A 27,839-nucleotide genomic window follows, 5' to 3' on the forward strand; every position below is an offset into this window, starting at 1 on the left:
CTTGCCTGCCTTATATCCACCAGCCCTCCACCCCCAGTCCTCAATGGGGCTGGAACAGATACAGAGGAAACATTAGAAGCAGGGAGGGACTGAAAATCTGTAGTTCTGTCTGAAGCCTGGTGACTCCAGGGTTTTCAGAAGTGTAGGATTTCCCATGGATTTTCTCTTTGTTAAAGTCTTGAGCTCTGGCTTTTTTTTTTTTTGCATGGATTTTACTTTATGTCTGTGTGTTCTATGATTTCTCTTTAAGATAGCAGCAATTATTTCAGGCTCTGCCCCATGTGTTAATAATTGTCTGAACCCTGAGTCCAGTTCAATTTACTCAGCATTTCCACCTGGTTTCAAAATACAATGGCTTACCTTTGAATTAGACAAAGATTGAAATTCTCAGCCTAGAGACATGAAACTGAGGCACAGAACATACTCTTGTCTCTAATGAAGTTAGTAGCAAGTCAAGGGTGGTAATTCTGACAGCCCAACTCCACATTCTTCTCCTGACCATTAGGTGGCTGAGTTGATTAGAAAGAAAATACAGAGAAGCTTATCACCTCTTAAAATGACCCTGCAATAAAATTCTTTATAGTGTTTAACCAGTAAGCACTTTTATTGTTGATTCTGAAGCCATTAAGACTACATTATGTTGGATTACAAGATTTTGGCTACATCTCCCACATTTGCATGCAGGCAATACATTTGCAAGGTTTTCTCAGAAAAACAGCGCACGTGCCTAAAATGCATGAAGTTACATGACTATAACATGGAAGCAGCATGTCAGTTACAGAAATTTGTACCACATGTACCAGTAACAACAAACCCACACCCCCATGTAAAGCTTCTTTATCCCTCAAAAATCTTACTGCTTCCTCTGTCCCACATCTCCATGTCCCAGCTGTGGATCAGCCCACATCCCCACTGTTTCTGAAAACACTACATCTTCCTAAACAAAAGAAAAATTAAAAAATTGAGTACAGTACATTTCCCCCCATAAAAACTAAAACATTTCCTAAAACATTTAGCCCTCACAACCCTTCTCCTCATCTCCCAAATAAAAAAATCTATTGTAATCTACACATTTGTTCAAGCAATGTTATATGCTAGGAATCGCTATTGCATTATTCAAAGGTATATCAGTAACAAACTTCTAAAAAAACTAGGATGACCCAAAAATTCCCCTTGCCCCAAAACTACAGAGAACTGAAAATGCTATACTGCATTATCACACTTGCATGCATGGATCCTGAGCCACCTCTATTAATTCACCTTGAGCCCCTTTTAATAAATAACTGTCCAGCAGTAACATCCAGAAGTGTGCTGTCTCCTCCAAATTAAACTCTATATTTACAGAAGTAGGGCTGTTTTCTCAGTGAAATGTTTCTTTAAAAAAAAACCAAAAAAACAAACAAACCACAAAAAAACCCAAAGTAACAACAATAAAACCAGCAAGTGATTAAAGAGAGAAAGTGTATTACTGATCATGTTGTCTGAAGACCAACAGGACTAAAAAGCATTAGGAGCACCAGGTGCACATGCATTTGAACTGGTACAGTTCATGAAATAATGTCATTCATTGTTATGCTTGCTCTTTCACATGAGAAGCTGATTATTTTTCCTTTTTTTTTTCTTTTTCTATTTAGGACCGTCTGCTCTGCAGGCTACTCCCACAGATGGCAACACATGCACTGAGCTTGAAAAATGGCCATAAATATGCTTTGATCAATGTGGTTCTGTATCAGGTTTAAACACACTGAATTTCCTTCCCCACTGCTTCGCACCTTGTGCCATGGCACATCTGTACTAAGTGTGAGACCAAGGTCTCCTGAATCCACATTTTCCTCTAGGATTTTGGGAAGAATTAGATATTCACTTTTTTTTTGCAAGTGTCAAATGATGCTATATACTGGAAAATACATGGGAATCATTCCCACATGAGAACATTTCTTAGCAGTGTAACTACTCTAATCACAATTGGCATATACAAGAATGCCAAAACAAACATTGAAACAACAGGCCCATTTGAGCCACTTTGACCCTTCCTTTATTTTCAGACATTTCTCAGCTGATGGACACCAATGCTACTGCCTTGATTTCAGTTAGTCTATTTTGATTTATACCAGGTAAGGATCAAGCTCAATAGATGATAAAATAGCAACTACTTTCTCCTACTGTGCTGTTACAGTGCCTGAGATCACTGCAAATGGGTACATTTCTGTACAACCAAAAGGCCTTTTGTAGCCAGTGCAGCATATTCACTGCTCCCACCTTCGCAAAGAAAATTCAGTTTAAGGCAGAAAAGTTCACCTTCCCTTCCTGCTTTACCAGCAAACTAAACCTGCAGTGTTCCTGTCACAGAGGCTGCAGCCAAAACTTGAGTTACACACCAAATGCTTAATTTTTTACAGTGAGAATGCAGGAAACACCATTTATGCCAAATCTAATTCTCAAATCCATGGTGGTTCCTGCTTTATCATACATGAATCCATTCACCTGGGATTCAGCAAAGCCTACGCTACTCCTATTCCTGCTGCACTTGCAAGTTGTGCACAATTGTTAGTATGTGTTATCTTTGCAGGACTGTCTATTTCAGCAAAGACCAATAATCTCCTCAACTGCAAACAACAGCACGTTGGATGTGTGACTGTGAGAAGCCCTGCCTGAGCCAACAGCTCCACTGTCACTGGTAGGGAGTCAAATTCCACCAACATCAACATGAGGGCAAATCGCCAACTCTACTCACCTCTCCCAGGATCTCTACAGGTGCAAGACAAGACAAAATCTGGCCCCCAGGCTTTTTCATTGGCTAAAGTTAACTCTTGACCCACCAAGTCACTGCTTCAATCTCACTGCATAAGAGACTTGGCATCCCAGAGCAGTGGTCTGTTGCAGCCCCACAAGAAGTTAAAGCTCTAATGCCCTGCTTTGTCCTGGCATGGGTATCAGTTTTATTGTCCTCTGCCATTTCAATTTCTAGTTAGCATTTGCTGGCTAATTATTCTCACACAACCAACGTGAGAAGCTGTTAGATTTGCTGTACATACACATTACAAAGGGTCTTAGACCCAGCAAGGTTATTGTAGGGTTTCCACATTACCAGTATAATGCCCATCAATGATCTCTGCACCTTCCCCCACCCTTCCTCCTGCCCTCTCACTGCAGTCATGCAGCTCCTTTCACTGGGGTAAAAGCAGAGTTTCACCAGAACTGCAGTGGAAAACAGGACTTGTTTTTGGTGTCACCTTTCAGCTGAAAGAAACAGAGATAGGTGATGACTCTGTGTCACACTGGCTGCAAAACGCCTTTCTATTCATAGGAGTGCAACTCTCAAGCAATTTTTGTAAAGCAAGAGAAACCAAACCCTGCACAGTTCCCACACACAAGCACAGGCACTCACACACACACACATACTCTTCTTTCCCCTCCAAACAGAAATCCATTCTCATGAACCAAATTATGCAGACCCTATTCAAGTGTCTAAAAAGAATGAGGATAGGGTTGAGTGCATCCCAATTCTCCTTTCTGATCACAATGGAGTCACAGGTCAGCAAAGCACTTGGGCATAAGGAAGTTTCTCTTGACCTGCAGGATATTTTAACACATGCAGAAATGCTTTGCTGGCTCTGGCCTAAATTAGGAACAACTCCAAGGCCAGCTGGCACTCACAACCATGATTCCACTACCTGCACCAATATACATGAGGTAAGAGCTAAGCTCAAGAGAGCAGAGCAGTGCAAGAGGAGAAAGAGGCTCTGTGGTTCTTCTGAGTCATGTTTGACAGCCTCAGCTGCATACACACGGCATGTCACAGTGATCAGCATAGAATGATGAGAGCTTGGTGGTGTTCTGCAAGTGGGCCTTCCACTGGAAACATTAAGCTTGATTTCTGTTTGGGCCAGTACAACTTTATATGCCTGTAACAACTGCATGAAAAGGTCTTAAATCTGGAGCAACTGCACAATACAGTTAGTGTTATATCCTAGACTTATGTGCCAATAACTCCTGTGATGTGTTACACACCCACACACAGATGGAGAAATAGGTATATGCTGTGTCATAATGCAACATATCATTATTTCTACAACTATCCTAAAAACACAGCCAGTGCCAAAGCAGACCAGCATTGGTTCCCTCTCCAATACAATAGGTAGTGGTGGAGAAAAAGCAAGCTCAGGTGTTATTTTGATTCACTAGGGAATGTTCTGGGCACAACCCACTCAGGTATTGCTCAGTGAACACTCATAATGGGCTGGCCCCCAGTCCCACGTCAGAAATTCCCACCTCTGTGTGGGTGCTCACATCCCCTTCTGGTGACACCCAAATTGAGGGCATGGGAGAGCAGCCAAGCACGTAAAACAGGGATAAAAGCTCATGCTCACTCTTCACACCATACCTCTCAGCCACAGGTAGACTGCAGGGTTACATATTAGTGGGATCTGAACTGTCTGAAGAAATAGCTGCTCAAAGAGGAATTTATGTTTTAATCACAAAAGGATTGAATTCTTCTTGGCAATAAGATCAAAAGGAAATTTATCCAATCAAACAGCAATAGATTCAGTCCCTCAATGCTGCTAATATAAATAGCACATTCTGTTTGCTTACTACAGCAACTATGCTCAAATTCCAGGTATGTTTGCTTCCTTTTGGACTAGTCTTTCTATAAATGAAAGCTAAACACCAAGCCAAAATATTTTTCTCAAAATTCCTCTGAACTTTGGACAAATATGAACTCAAGTCTTGTACAAAATCTGGATTTCTAGATAGAGTATCTCACCTTCAGTGGTTATCCTATGCAACCACATCTAAACATATGCAGAGATGGCAGGCTCAAAACTGAGTTTGCCAGGGGAAAAAATATATCCCTCTTCTATGACAGATTATTGGCACATAGTCTTATGTTACCTCATTACTGTTATAGGCCTCTTAAGACTTCAATGGAAATTCCACCTGCAGAACCAAAGGCAGAAAGTTATCTTTGCAATTGTTGATCCATATTAACATCTGGATGCAGTACTGTTGGGGAAAAAAAGCAAATTCCTCAATGAACTATGTTGAACCAACTTGTAGGCGGCAGCTATCGAAGCCACTGATGCACAAGTACCAGCTAAAGTTATTAATAAATGATCTGACACACCAAGTCAGACAACTGTCCTAGCTAAATACATCTCCAAAAGTATACACACAAAAGCTGCTACTGTATCTAGATGATCAGTTTGGTTTGTTTCTATACCCCATAGCTCTGAATCTTTCCACTGAATGTTTACTCAGCACGTGTGGTATAAATATATTCTTACACTAAAATTGACACTTGGCAAAATTTTTTTCCCTTTTTTTTTTTTTTTCTTTTTGCTGACCAGCAACAAATTCTGATATCTTTAACTGTAAACCAATACTCAATAAATATGCTGTGTTCAGCAAAGAGACGTGTTGTGTCGATCAGGTTTTGCTGCACTCTAAGCCATGGGCTGCGGGGGTGGGCGTGAAGGAGGAGGTCCAGGAGGGGCTCGGGATGGAGGTGGCCCAGGAGGTGGCTGCCTGGAAGGAGGCTGCAGAGACACAGGAGAGGAAGGACTCCTTGGAGCATTGTTGAGGGGAGCGTTGTCGCGCAATGGCAGCTTCGGTGGTGGGCTGTAAGGGGCAGAGGTCCCATCCGATTTCACACGGGTGAAGTTTATGCATCTTCCCTAGAGGTGAAGAAAAATTCATTATTAAAAAGCAGATATTTTGACTCATCAGTAGCTAGTCAAAGGTACTATAAACAGAGAGGTCAGGCTACATTTCATCCAGCATCATTGACTGGGTCCTAGAAATTACATTCAAACCATGCTGTCTTAAAGTTTGTGCTTTCCTTCATTTTCAGAGCTACTGCCTGTAGAGAATGGCCTAGGACTGGCTTAAACCAAAAGGGACCACATTGGGACTGTGCTCACATGTGCTCTCTGCTGTGCTACTAGAGCAGAACATGCCTAAAGTGACAGCTCCACCCAAGTCACGCCTGCCTTGGTGGGATTCCTAACTGCAAAGCTGTGCTTGAAAAAACTCATACAGGATTATACCAGAGCAACGACATTAGCAAAGACAATCCATAGCTCTCATTTTCAAAGTGATCCTCGCCTGGCTGACGTCTGTGCTTTGAACATTACACTGGGATAGTACACGTCTTCTGTGCTCCAGTGTAGATGTGGCTCCCCTCAGAAACACCATCAAGGTGTGGGACTGGCACAGAGGGCTCTCCAATGAGTGTGTTTTCAGGATAGATGTGGGATGCAGACAGGAAGGACCTGATGGGAGCACTGTGTGTGGAAATTTTAGAACAGGAATAGCTTGGATTTGAAAAAAAGGCAAGCACTGGGGATGTCCTTATCAACTAGAGACTAAATGCAAATATATCAGGGTTTCCTTTAGCCAAAATAAAGCTTTACATAGGTTCCACTATCCAAGTTCCAGACAGGAAGAGAGAGAGAGAGACAGACCCCAAAGACCACCTAGCCTCTCCTGTGGGAAGCAGCCAGAGGCTCCCAGGTAATGCAAAAGCTACATGGCAACCTCAGTGAGGCACCTCAGATAGGCTGCATGCTGGAATCAACAAACTAAATTCAGCTTGAGGTTATAACAACATCCCCTGTGCAAATTCGGGGAAGGATTCCAAATATAGAAAACTTATCTCAAAGCAGCTGTAGATCATGATTTTCCCCAGCTACCAATGGCTGTGGCAGCAGGAATACAAAAACCCACATCAATCAGAGATTCTCTTGACTCAGCGCTGCCTGGCACGAGAAAACTCTGAAGGTGTTTAGAGAATGAGCTGAGTTTCTGTGGCAAACTCACAAATCACAATTTCCTCAGGAAACGAGGCAAAAGCCATCACAGCAGAACCTCAACTGTTTTGTTGAGTGACTTCCAATGCCTGCACCTTTGTTTATGAAAACTATTTCTTTAAAAAGAGGGGAATCAGTTAAGTCTATGGCTTCTCTGAAGAAAGGCAGGCAGTGTTTCAAAAGAAGCTTGTGTAAGCTCCAGAGCTCAGAAAATGATTTTACAAATGTACTAAAACCCAAAGGGTACCATCCTACCACTGACTTGGACTGAATGGCTCTGGGCTTCCAGAGCTCAGCTGCAGACACGAGTTGTTTGAACGGACATGTTGTTGCCTGCACATGAGACACACTCAGTAGTTCTCTGTCCCAGCTTTCACCATCACAATTCACCACTACACTTAAACAACAGTGTCAATGAGTAGGTTAAAATTCTCTTTCTAAAAATCCAGGCTTGCTATGCCAGACTTTGGTTATGAACCAGGTTCATGGCAATACTATACTGGGGCCAGAGCATTTGCATGGAGGGAAAAAGGCAAAAGCCAAGGTCTTGGTTACTTCTGCAAAGATAAACCATTGGATCAAAAAAGCCAAGTCAATGCTTTGCTCTAATCCATCACAGAACTCAAGTCCTCACCAGCATTGCAGCAAGCAACCATCCTTGCCAGCTATTTGTTTTCTGCTGTGCTTCACTGTATTCAGAGCCCACTTCGAAATTCAGCAGTATTTACTGACATGCAATGAATGTTACAGATCTGTTTAACAGCTGTCCATCAAATTAATTTTAGAAAACTTAGCCTTAAAATTTATAAAGTTATGAATTTAGAGCAGCTAAATAATCAGTCAGGATGAAAGAAAAAAAAAAACGAAAAAGAAAAAAGGTCAGAGGTGCTCAGATGAGATGCACCATATGGGCAGGGAAAAATTTAGGGCAGAACAATCTCCCTCATAGTAAATGCAAAGCTGCAAACCCAACACTAGTGCTTTTGCCTACAAGCCTTTCCTGCCCCTCTGTTGTGTCTCTCTCACAAACATCAATTCCAAATATATTCATAGTCTATAATCAAAGGGGATCCCATAAATCTGTTTGCATTACTTTCACTTCAGTTAAAGTGATAGGCGACGTCAAACTGCTGCCAGTTTCTGCCACACTCACTGATTTGTCAGACAGATGGGTAATTTAAAGGCCATGCGCTGCATTGTGTCATGAAAAATACGGTTGGGTTGGGAGAGTCTGACAGACAGAGGCTTGGATGATCGATGTATGTATTGTGACACTTCCTCACAAAAGATTATCAGTGTTAGCCTACAATCTCATATATCAAAGACTTCTGCTGAATACTGGAGCAAATCCTCCTGAGCACTTCAAGCAGCCATTGATAAAATGGGGCCAAACTCTAAGCCAGTGTCAGGATTAACAGCTGAAAAGGGAAAGGGAAGAACAAATGATAATAAATCGTAAGTGATAGTTTGGACTTATCAAGTGTATTTCGTCAAAGGATTTCTAGGTTGAAGAATTAAGCCCTCCACACATCACACTCTCCTTATAACAGAGTGCCTCTGTTTTTCCACCTAACATGCACATCACTCTGGGGTTAGTTTATTAAAAAAATCCACTATGTTTCTCAAATAAACATGCTAACCACAGGATTTTTAATATTCTCTGCTTGAAAGAATTAAGTAACTTCCTTTCCAAAGGCATATAAAGGCTTTTAAACCCTGGGAACACAGACAGAAATTAAGTACCCTGCACACTTATCTCTGCTCTTCCTGCACAGAGGGTTAACAGGGATTAAGAAGCCATCACCACCACGTTACTAGTGGTAATGGTATGTATTTTTCCAGAAGCACGGAACACACCAGGCGTTTCAGGGAAGGTGTCAGAGCTGCAAGGTGCAGCAATACCAGGATGATGTCAGGCACCCCAGCTGTGGTAGCTGTGTTATTGTGTTCTGGAGGCAGATGATGTGTGTGAGGCCAGCCCTGCTGGCTGGGCCCCGCGCCGCGTTCGGCCATTCAGGCACCAACCGAAGGTCAGCAGCGTGCCATATGGAGCTACGCCCTCGCTGCAGCTCACATCTGCACCCTCTTCCTCACGCACTATTATTTTGCCTGCCCATATGTCCATCCACTTGTTAGGCTCTTGTTATGCTGCTTGCCAAATTGGCTTTTCAAAAAGTACAAATACTGAAGCAGTGGGATCTGCCCTCGTCTCGACTCCAGCTTTTATCCCAGTGTAACAATCACATGTGCAATTCAGGCACTTTGTACTTCTAGGCAAAGTCTCCTCGACCACCTAGGATGTGTTATTGTGTGTGGTTTAAGGGGGGGAGGAAGGGAGGAGCCTCCTGAAAGCCACCGCCTCATGTTGCTGGGCTGTCTTCATCACAGTGCTCAGTACACCATTCCCCAGCACTCATTTCCCCCAAATCTTTAGCTACTACTCAGCAAGTTTTCAATTGACAGAAATGACTGTTAAAAGAATCCAGGCAATTCAAGGAGTGCCATGGGGAAGTCTGTTCACCCATGATACTAGGAGTACTTCAGCAAAAAGGATTTTAAAAATCCAGGCCATCTGCCAGTAGCTGTCCCTTTTCTCTCTTCATTTTAATACATGCATTGGTGTTTAACAAAAATCAAATCCAGTTTCATCTCTGTGCATGTCAGTATTCGTGTACACAAAAGTATGCCTGTTTCTTATTTTTAGCTACATTAGTTGACCTAATAAAAGACGTCCTTCCTGTTATAAATTTTGCTTGATTTTCCATTCCCTCTTGGTTTGGCTTATGGAGTCCGAGTGCTGCAATTTGGATTTGAAGAGGTGTGTATCTGACTGAAAAAGTGTTAGCTTCACTTAGTTTACTAAATTTTCTTGTTTTTTATCTTTTAAGAATATGATACTTGCATTTTAGAATGGAATAAAATAAACTAAGTTCTTTAAATTTTGAGCATGGCCATTCAAAACACTAAACTACCAACTTAAAAATGAAGTTGCTCCCAGTAAGGAAGTATTAGATTATTAATTATTACTTTATAATAATTTTTGTGGGTTTATAATTTTTATTATAATTTTAAGTATTTAATAATATTTAAATTTAAGTAATTTTAATAATTATTAATGATTATTTATTATAAGTATTATTTAGGATGCTGAAATCCAAAATGAATATAATTTCCTTGGGCTCTCTCTCCAAGGAAGTTTTGTTATCTATGTTTATCTATGGGATGAGTCTGCCAGCTTGCTATGGACCTGGTTCACCAGCATATAGCTTCACTTCCTAAATATCTCTCAATAGTTCAGTATAAAAATGTAGCTTTAAATCTCAAAAGAATAGATTCAGATTTTATGCTACTTACAAACCCACAAGAGGGAGCACAAACAAAAAGTCATGATCACTTTAGGCTTTGATTCACAGACCCAGAAAACAATGAGATAGATACCATTAAAGATCGGTGACTTTTGGAAAAATTGAACTTGGGCAAAATTAAGGACTACCCGGTCTTCTAATAAAGAACCAGAGTGTTCTAGCAGAACCACCTACACAGAATATCCTAAACCAGCCAGTAGGGGAAACTCATTTATCAGAGGTAGATTATGGATACAACACCTGTACAGTGAAAGAGATGAAGCAAGGTGGTACAGAGTTCCCAATATTTGAGTTCCCTGGGCAAGTGTCAGGATTAGCAGCTGGCTCCTCAGGATCTATGAGCATCAGCCTTTGCCAACAGCTTCCTCACACTGCACTGCTTCACGCTGACTGTGCACTCAGCATGTCATGGCTCATTAAAACCTTCATGGATTTCCTGGGAATTGCACTGATTACCCTGCAGCAGACAGGCTAGAAATTAGTGAGCTGCTGAAACAGTTTGTCACGTAAAACCCAGGGCTGCCTGGTTTTTGGGCCTATACAAGTTACTTTTACTAACTCCTGCTCTTACATTTGGGACTCAGATATCACTTTTGTGTTGAAAAATAAAGTATTGGAAGTGCCAGAGGTTCCTATATCACAAGTTAGGTGACTGACCACATTTTCAGGTTAATAAATATGTAATTTATAATTATTTTCTAATTATATTACTTAATGATGAAATTATAATCATCAAAATTAATTATATGGCAGTTATTTCATTAATCATTAACAATTATTTTATGAAATTGTCTTTAATTTTTATATGAAGCCACTTTAGATTATCAGGGCTCAAATCAAAACATTAAATATCATCAAGTTAAAATACTTGTTTGCACAATAACCTGACTCTCATACATATATTCCAGTTTAATAAGTCCTCTCTTGTACACAAAAATTTTCTGGGAAGCTATTTGGCAGCTCAGGACTGACATCTATAATGATGGTAATCCAAAAGTATGAAGAGATAAGAGAAGATGGGGTTGACTGAAGAGAAGAGCCTTTTGAAAGTAAGGTCCAGTAAAGTGGCAGTGTCCAGCAATGAGAATGTAATTATTTCCTTTTGTGTTGCATTTAAAAAAGAAAATAAGTTCAGCCCATTCTTTTCCCAGCGTATTATCGGGCCATTTCCTAAGGAAGCTCCTACCACTTTTGCTCCCTCCCTTCTATGATGGAGTTATTGCAGGGGAAGGAAATCACTGCACTGTGGGCTGTGAATCACTCACTGTAACAGTGAGGACCCTGTAATGCCCTCAGGCACATCAGATAAACTCAAATAGAAAATTACAAAATGAAAATGCAAATGCACAAAGATGATCCTAGCAGCAGCAGCAAGCTCTGTTTACATTCAGCATGAATAAGGTGATGCTACCAAGAGGCGTGACCTACTGGGCTCACCCACAGTGCTCCTCATTGCAAAAGGAATTAGCCTGAGCTTTAGGATGTGGGAGGTAACCCAACTTTAAACAGGATACATATCCTGACCCAGGAAGGGGCAGTGATATTTAAAAGCAGCTGAGGCACGTGTGAGTCCTTCACAAAGTCCACAAAAACCCTCTTATAAGTAAATATCTGCTTTTTCTCCTTTTAGCAGCCAAACCAAACCACTCACAAACACTGGCTCGCAGGAGCAGCACAGGAGGAAGTTAATCCCTGCCTCACAAACTCTGACTCCCAAAGGATGAGATCCTGCACATGGGCCAGGAGCTGGGCACATGGTGACAGTGACACACAGCTAAGCAATTCCTTGGGCTGCTGACACATTCAGGACAAAACCTGCTGTCTTGGCCCAGGCATGGCTAACATTGCTGCCCAAAAAGCGCAGGCAAGATCCCTGAGCCCCTCTCATAGAGGCAAAGTGGGACCAGCCTGATTTGTAAGCAAGCTGGGAGAAAAAAAAAAGTCCTTCAAAGTCCAGTATGCCCTCAGACACCCTGGCTGTTGGGGTCAAATAGCTGAGAAAATAGAATTTATGGGGTGGGGAAGGGATGAGAGAGCACTGAGCTCTTCCTTTGACACGACATGTGTGATAATCCCATCCAGGGATCCCCCAGGGACCAAGGGAGGTAGGTTGCCAGGACAAACTCACAAACAGACCCATGGCATGTACTGCACATAACAGCAGCAATAAAAGTCACCTTTCGGCTCACTTGCTGGCCTAAGGAAAAGTCAACAGCAACCAAAAGTCTTAATTTTTCAGGTAAAACAAGTATGTCAAAATAAGTTTAATTTAGGCTTGAAACATGTGTTGTTCATTTCAAATCATCTTTGAGTTTCACACAGAAAAGGTGTTTCAAAACAAAAATTGAAAATATTGAAACTTTTTCAAGGGTATGTTTTCACCTTCAGCTAATTCTACTAACATGAAAAAACATTTACACACCATCTAAAGGAACAGTTTAAAATCAAAATAAAGACAGTAATAGGGAAACTGTGTTCAATTCTACCAGGCAATTAAAACAGGAGCTGTTTTGAAGTACGACTAATAGCTGCACTATCCCAGGCTAGTGTAGTTTCTTTTATCAGAATACTGAGAGTTGAATACAATCAAGTACTGACAGTTTTCCCAGACACACATCTGCAGACACTGCTCCTCAGTTCACAGTCCCAGCTGTGCACAGCACTGCTTGAAACAAGGGGTGGGCCTGCTGGGAGCAGTCTGTTCAGTTAGGTTGGAAACCAGGGCAGGAATACACTGAAGACAAGGGGGCTACTTCCAATTTACCACTGGAGAAAGTGGACAATAATGAGGAACCTGAGGGAGGAATAGCTCAGCCAGGGAAATCAGACTTTTAACCTAGGACAAGTACCCCTCATCAAAATAAACTGTGCTGAACACAAGCACACCATCCAGCTCTCTCATGCCTGATATCACTTTTTCAGCTTAGGCACACAAGGAAAGAGACATGAGCCCATCCCAGTACTAAAGACAGGACTATTCAAATAATATGCATCACACTCCATTCAGCAGGAATGGAGGAAACTGAATGCTGCTTCCAGCCATGCCTCAGCAAGGAAATGCAGCAATGGCTACAGACATCTCCTGAAGGAATGGCCCGAGTCACAAGATATCTTGCAGGAATGCACAAAACATCACATGTCTTGGACCTTGCTGAGGCTGTGGCTGAGCTAATGCACAGTGCAGATCCATAACAGAGCCTGTTGATTCTAAGCCCTAAAAAAGCAGAAGTGACAAAGGGAACAGAAGAGTAACACTGGACATAACCAAAGTCTATCAGGTACACCTTACATTCAGTATGAATCTCAAAGTATGACCAGACCAAATCCCAACCAAACCTCAGAAAAATACCTTAACCTAAATCTGCACTCATACGTGTTTTACTGCCACCCTCTCTCCTGACAGCTTTTATGGATGAAGGCTCCAGAGTAGAGGAAGCAAGGAGAGCCACTGTCAGGTCATGTCATCTACTGAAGGTTATGCAGGGGGAAAAAATGGTATTTACAAGTTGAGGACCTGTGACTCACATCCCTTGTTTTAACCACAGCAGCACTCATTTCCAGACTTGAATGCTGACCAGACTAAAATGTGGTTCAAGAAAAAAACACAACAGTGGTTGCATTGCAAAAGATTTTCCTCTTTCCTTTGGTTGTTTTCAGGGAAGAGGACTTTGCATTTGTCCACCCCCTAGAATGGGGAGGGCCTTGGAGCACAGCAACAAAAGCAACAAACATTTGCTGGGTGCAACAGCCTCAGCCTTGAGGTATTGGTGGCTTGCTGGGAGTAGCAAATTAGGCCACAAAGGACCATAACTGATCTTGCTCAAACTGCAATTAAGCGTCATCATGCTTCCCTGAGTGAATTATTTGACTGTCTCTCAAGAGCAAGCTGGGATTATTGTGTACACAATGTTATTCACCTGACTAAGGTATACAATAACTAAGGTATACAATAACTAAGGCAAACTCAGAGATTCCTGGTGGAAATGTTTATCATTTTTCCTTGCCTCAGCCAAAAATGTAAGATCCTGGCCCACCACTCAGACAAGCTGCCTCTTTGTGTAGAGTCTGGAAACAGATACAACTATCACCAATGCTTCTCTGGGTAACTGGCCCTTAAATGGCTCTACTGCTACCTAGAGCAAGCAGATGGTAAATCCACAGTTCTCAGCTTTCCCTGTGCTTATCTCACATGGAATTTCTTCTTCTGGGATGGGACTCATGCAGTTCATTATCAGTGCTGGCACATTGACCAAGCACAGAAAACCTCTTCTGCAAAAGCTCCTGTGTTAAACTGAATGGCAGATTGTCTTGGGACACAACTACCTCACTCTAAGAATGAACACACTGGAAAGGCAACTCAAGTACCGAAGTCCTGACACGGAACCCTCTGTCCCATTTCAGGTATGCTAGAGACCTAACACTATGCAAATAGATCCCTGCCATGTTTTCCCTGTGCACCTTGCAGTTACTCTTTTTCCCTGCGCACCCATTGCCAGCTCTCTCCTAGGAACTCTATTATACACCCTGCTCTCACCTCAGCATAGTCAGTGGCTTGTCCCCCAGCAGTAGAAAAAGCCCCAAATACACCTCCTCTCATTTTTCAAAGCTCAACTCAGAGTGCCTGGCCACCAGCATTGCAAGAAGGGACACTGCTCTTAGGCCTCACTTCAAAGTTTCTGTATATCCCACTCCTTAATCAGTCAATGAAGACTGATCTGTCTTCTTGGGCAATTAAATTCCTAAAGGATGAGGAAAGTAGGGATTTATTCACATGGCAAAAAAACCCCAAAAAAACACAACAACCAACCTGAACGAGTTTTAAATGCTGTAGAAACCCCAGTGTTGCCACAGAAAGCACAAGGCATTTGCAGTCCTGTTGTTCCTATCTGAGACTAAAACTGGCATATAAAGCTGGAATGTTCAAAGCAAGATTTGGTTCATCTCAAGACCTAACATACACAGATCTAAGCTCTTCTTACTGTCTAGTGACTTTTTGTTACTTGTATAGTGGGAGACTGTGATTTGGGTTTTTTCTAGTACCACAACACAAATCACAAATTGTTTCTACAAGAACAGAGACATCTGGAACTACAGCTCCTCTGAGGAAAGTAATAAGGTAATAGATTTTGAATTTCAGTTATCATTCTGTACAATAACTTTAGTGTGAATAATAGTGTGAATACATTCTCTTACACAGTATTTTTTATTTCTACAGTTCAAACACCATCAGAAGCTCACATCATTACTGCATAATTACTAGAAGTATGCAATGTAAGCAGAGAGCTAAGGAAGGCTGGGGAGGTTACTTTCTGCAGTGTTACCCAACTCAAAGACAATGAGGGATGCACAGCTCCCAGCAAATCAACTGAAACAGTCAGATGATGCTCAGCATTGATCCAAGGGTGCTGCTGAGAAACAAACAAACACTTTGGCTGCAACATCCCTGTCCATGTGCAAACTGTGGATCTGTACACGCAGTCCTAGTAAGGAACGGCGTGTGCATTTGTGCACTTTTCCTCTCAAAGAGGGTGTGCCATCAGTACTGCTAAAGCCTGAGACAGCCTCCAGGCTTCAAGTCAGGCCCTTGGACATGCTGTAGGATTGTGGAGCATCAGGGAAGTGATGCCTGGAAAACTGTGATAACACAAGAGCCTGTTCCCCCCATGCAGACATGTCAGAGTTGCAGTTAATGAGGGATTAAGTCACCAGGCCTTATCCCAAAGACATGTTCCCTATAAAAAGCCCCTGAGAATCAGACTTGATGAAGCTATTCCTTTATCATAAATATCTGAAAAATAGAAAAGTGTCACACTAACAGCCTGTCTACTAAGTGCTCAAAGTACCAGTAGGAACATGATCTCAGCTCCTAGAATTTACTCTTCACCTCACTCATTCACTGTACTACTGCAGTACAACAGAAGTGAAGTAACTTATGTAAGCTACAGCCAGTGCCTTAACCACGAGGCCAATCCTTCTTCACCCTGTTGTGTGCCAAGTAACACCAGGCCTGGGACTTGCACTCATCCTTCACAAGAGCCTCTTGCTCCTGAGCATGCCTCTGGCTGCCAAAGACATGGACAGACTGCTGGCATGACCGGGGTGCAGACAGGCAGCATCCATCCCCAAAGTCTGTGAATTCCTCTTCCACAACAGAAATAACACAGTCCTGGCACAAGTGAGGGGTAATGCAGTATGTGGGCTTCTTGTAGGACAGGAAATTCATTAGTCACTGATTACATGTTTCCAGCTGCAGCTCTCAACATGTCCTGGGAACTGTGCATTAGGACACTGGTCCCACACCACAGAAAGGGAGCTTCTTCCCCCGTGCCATGTCTGCTAAAGCAGGAATAAATCTTAGAGATGCCTATGTCCTTTAAAAAAAAAGAAGAAAAAGTAGCAAAATGGGAGCTAAACATGTCACGTTTTCATTGAAAGTGACAAAGTGAGATCACCTACTGTGGCAGGCAATGTCCTCATCTCTTTAATTTTTCAGCAGCTTATGAAGGTGAAAAGCAAAGAGAGAAAAGCCCCAGGACCAGGCAGCAGCCACAGATGACTACAGTCTGCAGGAGCTCAGTGCTGCCTTTCCAGCCTCCCCTGCAGCTCTGCCAGTTGTTGCATGGGTGATTACAACACATCTCCAAGCAAGAGGCAGGGAAGCCTATTAAAAGCCATTACTGGGTCTGGAAGAGAAGTAATTACAATAAGCTGAAATAGCAGCAGCACGTGGGCAGCCAGCGTGGCGTGACAGGTGGGTGCTGCCATCTCCGTGGGCTGCATTCAAGCTGCTGACCACCTGTAAGTAGCAGCTAGAGAGCAATTATTAGTCATTAATAATCCATAAGCTTGGTGTCCCAAATGCCTGGCAGAACACTAAACCTCACAGCTGTAAGGAAGGTAAATACTGTGTTCTCATGATTATTTTTGCTGTTAGGAAAACTAAGGCACATAGATGTCATGGTCAGCATTACAAGTAATCGCACAAAATTTGAGGGTAATTGGACCTTCTGAGCTTTAACAAACCTATCAGACTAAGAGTGGTCACTCTGAAAGGGATGCACAGAATAAGGAACCCACATACTCCTCATTTCAGAGGCTGCTGTTTAAATTCCAGCTTCTCTGCCTTGTTCCAAATCACACCATAACTCAAGGGTCAGAACTTGAAAGGATCTAGAAGTTCTGGCTTCTAAAATGACCAGCAGCTCACAGTTTGTGACATTTTTGGCTGCACAACAGCCTTTTAATCTCAGTTTTATGGAAGAGAAATGGCAAAAAGGCTCTCAGAGTTTTGTACAGCAGCCTGCTTCTAGAAAGTCTTGTTCCCCAGGAAAGGGCTTTCCACATACAAACCACAGGGTAGTACGACTAAGGCATTGCTTTTTTCTAGGTAAAGTCCCAGGGGTATACAAGGGGATGGTGACAGCAAAATCCACTCTATGCTCTCTGTTGCAGTTACAAAATTTTTTGTGAAAATAATGAGATCGTGTTTTAAGTCTTTAAATGATCAGTTCTGCCTGAGGGGGAAAATGTTGGGGTTTTAGTCAAGGACTTTGGTAAACCGAGCCTCTAAGAATTTCCTGCAGCAATCAGTAAGTGCTGAGAGGCAAAATGGAATGGAATTGCTGAAAGCAGCAACTAACAGACCATTGGAAAGCACTTCCCCTTCCTCTCTGCATACACTGGGGCTTTCAGCGTTTGCCTGCTGTCATTGGTAACAGCCCCCTTCTGAACCACGAGGCCAAGGCAAAGCTGGAAACTCACCTTTTGCACAGACTATTGACAACCTCCCCTGCCAGCTCCTGGGGTTTGTTTGTATCAAATATTTCAAGATAGCCAGACACTAATATTTCCCAAACTCCAACCTTCACAGCAGCTGCTGCAAGCTCAGAACCAAGCTCAGGAGAACTGCACACAGTGATGGGGAAGTCTTCAAGGAAATCTGAACACCTTGAGCAAAACAGAGCCCAATCTGGCCATGTGGACACCAATATACTCTTGTGGCTGGATGAGCAGTGTCCCCACCTCAGAGCTGTCAGTCCCTTTCCTGGGCAGAAGAGTGACTGCTGGTCCCCTAAGACACAGATTTCTGAGCAAGGCTGGGAAGAAAGCCTAGCTCTGAGGGATCCACCACTGCAGCAGTAGCACAAATGCCTATAAAGGCTTCACCTTTATACATTCCAGCAAGGCCCAGAAACCACCACAGAGCCACAAGTCCTTTTTATCACTTCTCTCCTCTGCTGATGCTGTCTGAGAGCTCAGCAAAACTCCATGCCACAAATAACAGCCTAGCTGCTAATGATGGGGTAGAGCTAAGTGTGTTTATCCCTTGCTGTCCCATCCTGGTGCAACAGAAATTCCTGCTAGAGGTGACCTGAGGAAGTCAGGCCAGAGGGATCCTGTGACCCTTTACTGAGGAACTTGCCAAAGTAAAACATTTCAGTGCTGGTGCTATGATATGAATGATAGACTCTTGAATGGAGACCAAGAGGAGGAGCTGTCTGTAAGAGCCAAGCAAAACACTGTGGGCACATAGGAGAAGGAGCACTGGAGCTATTGCCTGCATGGTTTTCTCTAAATAGGCAGCTCCAAAATGCTCCTGTCATTTTCACAAGGATTAATACAGTTCTATTAATACAATCCTGCCTAATACTGACGAATCATCCATCCTGAGATCCATTTCTTGATAAAGTTCATGGAAGACATGAGCCAGGGCAGGGGAACTCTCAGAGCTTCAGTCAGCTCTGCAGCAAGGCCACAGCCCAGAGCACAATGCTACCAGCAGCTCAGGTCCTGCAGTGTGAGAGGAGCAGGCTAAGGAGGCTGGGGACCAACCACTGCTCTCAAAGACAGGAATGCAGGGAATCAGTCTGTCTCATCAAGGGCAAGGGCATGCAGACATCAACTGAGAGAGAAAACGAGGAAGAAACCACAGAAGGAAATGGAAGGCAATGTCTAGGGCAGGAGACCAAGCAGGGCACAGGTAAGGAAAAGAGCAAGATGGGGAATGGCAACAGGACAATGATGAAGGAAGAAAACTAGATGAATGGACAGCTATGAAATTACCTTAAAATTAAAAAAAAGGTGCACTTAGACCCCACCAAGAACTCTTTCCCCTGTTTCGCCACCCCAATCCCTCAAAACCACACAAACCAAAGCAACCTCTCACTCCAAGATCACCCTACATTCCCTGGCCTGTGGATGGCAGTCTGGAAGAACACCATCTCCCCAGCCCCACAATAAATGTTCTGCCTGCTGCCACCAGAGCTGGCCAAGGAGTGACCTTGTCTTGCCTGGGCTGGGGCAGAGCTGTGCCCTTGCTCCTGGGGCTGCCAGAGCTCCGTGCTGCCCATGCTGCTGCTCCCTCCCAGCCCTGACCTGATCTCCCAGTTCTTCCCCCACCACGATGAGCGTGCACCTTTGTGTGTGTGTGCTCACATTTACTGACCTGCACATACAGGTGGATTTATACACAACCCCCAGCAAAAACCCAGCTTACAAGGAGTCAGTTATCCACTGAGAGACTGCTACTAGAGATGTTACTCAAAGAATAAATAATAAAACTGTTCCTTCCTGTGCTAGTTCTCTCTATGAAATACAGGCCTGTGATATCTTTTTTTTTTTTAACAGCAGAAGGCTGTCTAGTTATATTCTTGTTTCACTTTCAATATTCCTCAGCCTTAGTTAATTTCACAGGCCAGAGAACAGAGATGATTCTATGATGCCACTGGATCTGGCTCAATAGGATTCTTTCCACCCTATTTCCCAGATGTACATTTGGTTTTTCTTATGTTATCCCTGATACAATAATCCTTCAGCTTGATGTTTTACATTGCCTCTTTTCAGCCCCTTGTTCTCCCCACAGCAGAGCTGGAAGGCAAGGAACTGAGGATCCCTGTTCTGAGCCAGCCCCCTGCATGTTTCTTGACCATGGTGGCTAACAGAGGCTCTGTTGTGCTCTGCACTGATAGAAATGTCCCAGCCAAGGGAGTGAAAGGCAGAGGACAGATTCATATTATACAATGTTAGTGCTATCAAAATACAGCTGGACCTAAAGAGCCTATTCAGAAGCTCTAGATCGTGCTTAAAAAGTAAATAAGGTGTCTCAAGCACAGCTGCCTTGAAAATGCAGCTTAGTGAAACATTTAAGACCGTTTTGCAAAGTAGTATGAGAAGCTGGGTTTGTTCTCTTGGTTTCCTTCTGTGCTAAAAGACAAATGGATGAGATTAAACTTTAAATACTGATGCAGCATGTTTGTTTAATGACTAGACAAATGGCACAATATTTTGCCAAAAGCATGAGACATGCAACTTACTGCCCTAGCTGATGCAAATTAGAGCTACTTTTAAAGTCTGTCATTAGGTGGGAAACTAGGCAAACAAGCCTGGGCATCTGCACCAGTCCTATCCCCAAAAAAGCACTTTATGGACCCTATTGCTGTAACTCTATAATCCCTCACCTGAGAGCCCAGGTGATGAAATGTATGGATTCTGCCCACAGGGGAAAGAGAGAGGCTGTTGTGTCTGCTTTGCTCTCATGTTACAAAGAACCATTGCAGAAAGCAAAACCTTGATGGTGAAACAGCTCAAAGAAGCAGGACTCAATTCTTAGGGAGTTGTCCCCTCAGAATAACAAAATAGAGACAACCCTAACAGTGCCAGGCTCACATAAACTGTGAGAGCTCTGAACTAAGCTATTGCCAGGGACCCAGGGACAGTACAGAGACATCTTTGTGGCTCTGAAAAGCACTAACTCCCTGCTGCCTCCCAGTACTCCTGACCTACTTTTGGCCAATAGATTTCACCAAGGCAGGACATACTCCTTGTCTATGTGTAGGAGATGACTGAGAAATGTGTCTGCACACAATTCAACCAACTTGTTCTCCATTAACCTTGCAGTGATTTGTTTTTTCATCATCTGTACAGTTCATGATTTCTCAATAATCATTGAACTCCATTACTAAATCCAAGAAACATTAAAAATGTTTGGTTTTTAGCTCTAGGGCAATGTGAAAAGAGACAAGCTTATGAAAATAAAAAAGATGGGCTGATTGTGAGGGAAGAGCATTGCTGCTACTACCAGAGGAGTGATGCCAGTGCATTTGAGATGCCTTACCTTATCCCCTGGCTGTGGTCTCATAAGAGAGACTTGGTCATAGCCTCGTCGAACCAAAGCCCACAGTGCATCAAGTTTACCCTGCAATTAAAAAAAAGGAGACAAGATATTACCAAGAAATGTGGTAAAAATAGCATGAGATTCAACAACAGATGAGTTGGTACAGCTTTTCTGCATTAAGCTGTCTGCACACACACTGGCCCTGTACCCTGGCCTCTGTACATTTTATCTGGACAGAAGAATCCCAGTGGGGCAATACCAAATATGCAGTGAGGATGAGAGTAGATTAATGTGAACAACTCCCTTAAGAGGCACAATTAGACAGGTGTTACTTTAAAGCACTAATCTTTAAGTATTACAAAAGGCAGAACAAAAGTATGGTACATATGGGAAGAGAACTGAAGCATGGATAAACAGCCAGAAGAATACCTGCCTAGGCAGACTTTAAAATTCACAGATGATTTCCAGAAGCATTCAAGCACTGTTTAACTGATCTGTGAGTAAGCAGGGGAAGGGGGAAGTCATCCCACAAAGCACTGTTTTGGGACATGGCCATAGATTCCTGGGATGAGCAGGGTTTGCTGCAGCCTTGACTGTGCTAGCCCCTCCAGCTTCCTTCTCTGCAAGCAGAGGTAACAGCTCTTCCCTGCCTTTAGGGTTGTGTGAGGATACATACATTAAAAGACATTGAAACACCAGATATTATAATGACATGGGAGAATTGAGGGTGAAAATATGGGGAGACTGAGTGACTTGCCCAAAAACCAGACACTACTGTCTTGTGGTTGAACTAAGGGGAAACAGATCTGCATCCCAACACAAGCCCTTAGCCACAACGCAGTCAAAGCAAGGACAGTGCCCTTTATCTGATCCTTTTATACTGCCTTGAGATGGCAGAAAACAGCATCTGCCCTCCCTAAGGTTCAAGGGATCTGCTGTTGCACCCCAGGCAAGAGAGCCTGAAAAGACAGTGTGAGCTGAGGACAGGAAGATCTCTGCTTGTGCCCTCTACTCTTCTCAAAAAATTATGGTAACACAGTGCCAAGTGAAATACACATTCCAAAACCAGGCAAAGGTGGGAATTGATGGCCACTTTTCTAAATAGGCTCTCTCAGCTCTGCTGAAAGAAAGGCTGTACTAAGAAAGTGGGATGCAGTATCTTACGTGACACAAGAGACTTGCTAAAATGGAGGGTCAGACAGATTACCTTGATTGGAGTGTACCATTTTCGCTGGGAAGGTGGTTTTCTCACATGGGGCTTCTTTGGCTTGGGTTCCCACGGCTCATACTCCTGTTCTGGCAACTTAATAATAGCATTTTTGGGTTTCTCCAGTTTTGCTCCTTCCTCTGTTGACCCCTTGTCTCCCCATCGCACCTGATGTCAGGAGAGCACACTGTAAGGAGACACTTCAGCAGTCCCCACCAGAAGGTGGTTCCCACAGGTATTAATCTAGTTCCCATCAGATGACCAAGTGCTACCAGAATTAAGTCAAATTTATAAAAGCACCAAACTCCTACCATAATCAGAAATACCCATTTAAGAATAAAACAGTCTCATTCAAAAACTGCTGGAACTACCACCCTTTCCACATTGCAGCAGGCTAAGGTGTTGTGGGAATTCACAGCATCTGGGGCAGATGAGAATCATTAGGGTTGGTAAGAGCTCTAAGACGATTGAGCTAACCCAGCATCACTAAACCACATCTCAAGTGCAATATCCACACACCTTTTCAACACTTCAGGGATGGTGATTCCATCACTTCCCCAGACAGCCTGCTCCAACTCCTAATCACCCTTTCAGTGAAACAATTTGTTCCAGTATCTAATATCTTAATATCTGATTTTGTTGTCTGACTTAGCTCAAGCAGAAAAGCGACTCCACATTCAAGAACAATGTATGATACATTCAGCATACATTCTCAGCATACATTGTCAGCATCAAGGATAAAATTCTTCCAAGGAAAATGGTCAAGGATTTTAAGATGCAATACTTCATCTGCAGTCCTGCAGGAAGTTGCTGAGAAGCCTCCCCTTTCACAGAAACCAGGTACTGCACACACAGCACCCTCAAATACAAAACCAGTGTAGCTTTGCCTGAATTTCCTCTGACAAGAGAACTGCTTGCAACTGCACCAAAGGGTTTGACTCACAAGATTACAATTTCTTTTGGTGGTTATCTCATTTCTTAACCTGCAAATTTTCTCTGGCTCTTAATGCTAGATTCATTTAATTATTCATGCAAATGACAGCAGCTTGATGCCTGTTACTTGGACAGCAGGTGCAAATTAGGTACACAAGCCCTGATTAAATCCCAGTCTCCGGTCCTCTTCAAGAATCACATGAAAACACAGTGGAACAGTTTTCAATTAAATATGCTGGGGTTTATAACACTAAAGAATAAGCCAAATACCTCCATCCTCTTAATCCCACCAACACCTCGGCCTCCATAATAAGATGCATCCACTGTTGGCCACTTCTTCTTTGGCAATCCATCTTCATCATCCGAGTCCTGTGGGAAACACAAGGAGATATTAATGCTGCTCTCACATAAAAAGCATAAACTGTGGAAAACAGCTGAACATCCTATGGTCCAATCCTTGGATATCTGGCTGTGTATATTATGCTTATTTGCTGACAAAAACCAAGAAAGTCTCTTGCCTCTGCAGCTGCAATTTTAGCTAGGGAAGCCAGACAGGATTGCCTATTCCTCTGTCCAGGCTGCTTTTATTTAATCAAATATGCACTGAGCTCCAAAATCTCCACTGATTTGTAAGGAAAGGCAAAGTATAGATGAATTGTACATATACTGGCTTGCCACTGTGCTATGCAGAAAATGCAGTGATGAGTCAGCCCAGAGAAATAATTTCTTAATTGCACTTTTAGAACTTAATGTCACGTAACAGAGGAAAAAAATGTGACCACTGTTGAGTTTTTTAACATGTGCATCAGACCCTTTCCTCGTGGCAGCTGTAACCATTAATTCTACACTATTTGATGCTTTGTGGAGTCTGGCTCAAGTTGTACAATTTGAAAAAGGATTCAGACAGGAGCATCTCACAGTTGTTAGGGAGATCAGAACCAGAGCAATCATAAAGACTGAAGATTCTTTTTCTGGAACATGTGAGAATCTGAATCAGGAATTAACTTCAGGTTCATTTTTCTGTTCTTGCCTAACTAAAAGCTTGCAAATGGTTCTGGTTCAACAAGCCTGGGAACACATCTCCAGCTCTATCATCTTGAGCCAAGAGATGTGATTGGGATTTCTCAGATTCCATATAATTACACTAAGTCAAGACACCTGAAAGCCCCAGCCTGACACTCTCCAAGTACACACATAGCTGAGGAGAGGGCACAACAAGCCTCCTACAATATTTCCTTAATCCCTCAAATAACTGTACCTCATGCTTATATGCAGACATGCATGCTATTCTTGGACTGGCCACGCACAGTGCTCTCTGCTAGTTTTCCTCAGTACAAGTATGCTTCTAGAAACACTATCTGAACTTATTTTTTATTTAAAAAACCCCAAAAATTAACTAAAAAGCCAAATACTATATAGATATGTAAATTACTGTTACATCACTAGATGGCATTTCACAAAATTGCCCTACATGTTTCTATTGGAATGGAAAAGGAATTAAGAGCCCAAAAGACAATAACAGCTTTTTGAAACCATGCTTTAATTTTTGTTTGTTTGTATTTACCTCTTAGATTATGCCTTGGATAAAGGTTTTTCAGTGGCCTCTCAGCTACCTGTTCAATAGGTCAGTTCCTCCAACAATTTTTTTAGTTTGGCCAGGCAAGACCAGATCTGATATTTGCATTAACAAGTAAGGGGAGTTTGAGTTTCGGGTTTTTATTGTTGTGGTTTGGCTTTTTGGTGTTTGTTTTACCTTTTGTTTTTTTTTTTTTTTTTGTTCATGTTATTTTGTTTTATCCTAAATTGGGGAAATAAATATACAATGAAGGTATTGTGGTTTGGTGTTGGGTTTGGTGCTATTTCAGTAAGCTTTTATTTTTGAGAGTACAACAAATACACAAATTTTATCCCATTTCATGCCAATCTAAAGCAGTACCCAGTGAACTGCATCACAGCCCTGCATCAGTGTGTTAAATTCATTTATATTTGATTTCACTGTGAACATGAGTACTATTTAAGATAGCCTGCCTCTTCCATGCAATGTAACACAGATTTCAAGTGTTCATGTCTAACAGCTCTTACTGCTGGCAAGCCTGACTCTAGCAGGCAGAGCCAACAGTAACAGCTGATACTTTTCCAGTTGATAAAGGATTTATACCAAATATCCCCTACACTGAGCACACAGCAAAGCAACATTAACAGCTACCACATGGAAATCTAATGCTTGTGCTTTAGAACAAGTTTTACACAGTTTAACAGTAGCAATACTACACTGTATCAGCTGCAGGGCAGGCAGGTCACCATACCTAGAGAGCCTAATAAATACTAAATGTAATGAAATTCATCACACAGTTACAATTATTACAATGCACATTACAACTCATGCTGGATAAAGACAAGGCCAAGAGAAGGGATGAATAACATCTGTATTCTGTGTTGTTCCTGAGGCTTACATCAGTTCATTCTCTTTGATTGCATTTAAAATTGCAAAGCATCTGGAACTTCTGCAGGGCTGTGATGCTCTCTGAAACCTCCTTCAAATGCAGCATGGCTGCAACTGCAGGCCTTGTGATAGCACTAATCACACTAACCCCAGCATGAATTCTGGTGTGCATTCTGAAGTTAAATTGTCACAGTGCTGCTGCTCAGGACAAGTAGCAGGATCACATATATGTTAGTGGTGGCTTCTAGCAACCTCAAAACAGCAGCTGTGGTTGCCTCCCTACATTCATGCCAAGTTACAGCAAGTTAACAGTAAACTATAAGCTTCTCTTGTGGGTTAGGCAAGTATTTTTCCATTATTTCATTGTCTATGCCTAGGAAAGAAATAAAGGCAGGCATAGGTTTTCTCTGGAGTGCTTTTATTTGCTACTATTATTTTCATGAAACTAGTATGGTGAAACTAAACTGAGGTCAGGGTCAGTGAGTTACTGTCCCCAAAAGAGCTAAACACAGTCCTGCCTCACACAGCTCAAAACCTAAATGGAGAAAGGCTAAATGTCCTTCCAAAGGTCACTCTGCAGAAAAGCCACAGCCAGGGCAGGCTTTGTCTCCCCTCCTGTAGCAAAGCCACAAGAATGTGGCCTTTGCTGTCCTTTTTTCCAGCTGCCAGACTGTTCCCTACTATCAATCTGGGCTAAACTCCTGCTGAGAACAATGGCAGCTTTACTGGAGGAGGGACAGCTGCCAGCACAGCTTGAGAAGCAGAGATCTGCTCACACACCTGTTTGATGCACAGCAGAAGGAACAAAATACCATAGGAACTGCTGGCCTGTGGATTTTTGAGCTATGCAACTGTTTTCACCCTGGATGGAAGCAGCTTTGCTGTATGTATATAAAGAGGCCAGGAGGCAGAAATAACTGTCCTGACCCAGAGCACTTCCTCTCACAGCCTTTAAGGTGTCATTAGGACACCTACAGGGCTGACATTCCTGGGCAGCATGGCACACTACAGTGGCTGCAGGCAGTGCCACAGCTCAGAAATAGCACACTTACAGGCTCTGGGGGTGGTGGTGGAGGTGGCTCCTTGATCACCTGCAATAAACAAACAATGGAGAAATCTGAGACAATGGTAGGGTTCAGCCTTCTCAATACTATGTCCTCCCTGCTTTCTTGCCTGTGTCACAAATGAGTCACTCTGCTCCATTCCCCCCCATTCAATCCTCTCATTAGCCCCATGGAAAATGAGCACAGATGAGATGAAAAATACCATATAATTACCAAGTTAGTGCAAAGATATTATCTCAGAATCCGCAGCTTCTCTGAATAAATTAAGAAACCTCACCCAACAAAATGCAAAAAAACCCCTAACTCTTGTCTTTAAAGAGGACCCTAACAGCTTGTGCACACATCAGTAAATCAGTTCCATTACACTTTTATGCAGCAGGTTTCAAAGCTGGTCTGAAGGAGGTCTTGATCCCTACAGAAATTTAAGTCACATCCATGAGCTTATTTAAAATTCTCATTCAAAGTAAAAGTCACATAGGCCTTGAAACAATCAAACACCCAGACAAGAGTAACTTCAACATGCACTTTAAGTAAATTGTTGAATCAGGGCTTTAACCTTGCTTTAAAAAACTGCCACATTTGTAATCACCCACCCCAACACTTTAACTGTGGTTTGGCAGAGAATAGATGAAACCAAGTCAATAGAATAAAAAGACTGTACTTACCACTGTGCAGCAAAGGGGCCAAAACCACCACAGAAGAGCCAGAGCCAGCAGCAGAAAGAGAATCAGAAGAGCAATGAAAAGGATGGTCCCAGTCAGCTGCAAACAAGATTATTATTTCTGAGTTACCTTTATATGTCTCAAAGAAGGCAGGAGTCCTGAAGTTACACATTTAAAGTCAGCTTTCCATCACTATGAAGTCTCAGATGCCCTATCCTTGGACTGTACTGGGTTCTGGAATGA

At 42.6% G+C, this 27,839-nt stretch overlaps 1 protein-coding gene across 1 annotated transcript in view; it reads right to left on the reverse strand.

Moving 5' to 3' along the window:
* Window positions 1–588: 588 nt before the first annotated feature.
* Window positions 589–27,839, reverse strand: part of ANTXRL (ANTXR like) — a 56,431-nt gene continuing 29,180 nt past the window's right edge. Inside the window, exons 13-18 of the mRNA XM_030951132.1 lie at window positions 27,600–27,695; window positions 26,923–26,961; window positions 23,698–23,796; window positions 22,495–22,662; window positions 21,288–21,368; window positions 589–5,675 (exon numbers count right to left, since the gene is read on the reverse strand). Of these exons, the coding sequence (XP_030806992.1) occupies window positions 5,445–5,675; window positions 21,288–21,368; window positions 22,495–22,662; window positions 23,698–23,796; window positions 26,923–26,961; window positions 27,600–27,695 (714 nt within the window). The 3' untranslated portion in view covers window positions 589–5,444. The remainder of the gene's footprint in view (window positions 5,676–21,287; window positions 21,369–22,494; window positions 22,663–23,697; window positions 23,797–26,922; window positions 26,962–27,599; window positions 27,696–27,839) is intronic.

This window comes from Camarhynchus parvulus, chromosome 6 (assembly GCF_901933205.1).
Source record: "Camarhynchus parvulus chromosome 6, STF_HiC, whole genome shotgun sequence".
Taxonomy (NCBI): Eukaryota; Metazoa; Chordata; class Aves; order Passeriformes; family Thraupidae; genus Camarhynchus; species Camarhynchus parvulus.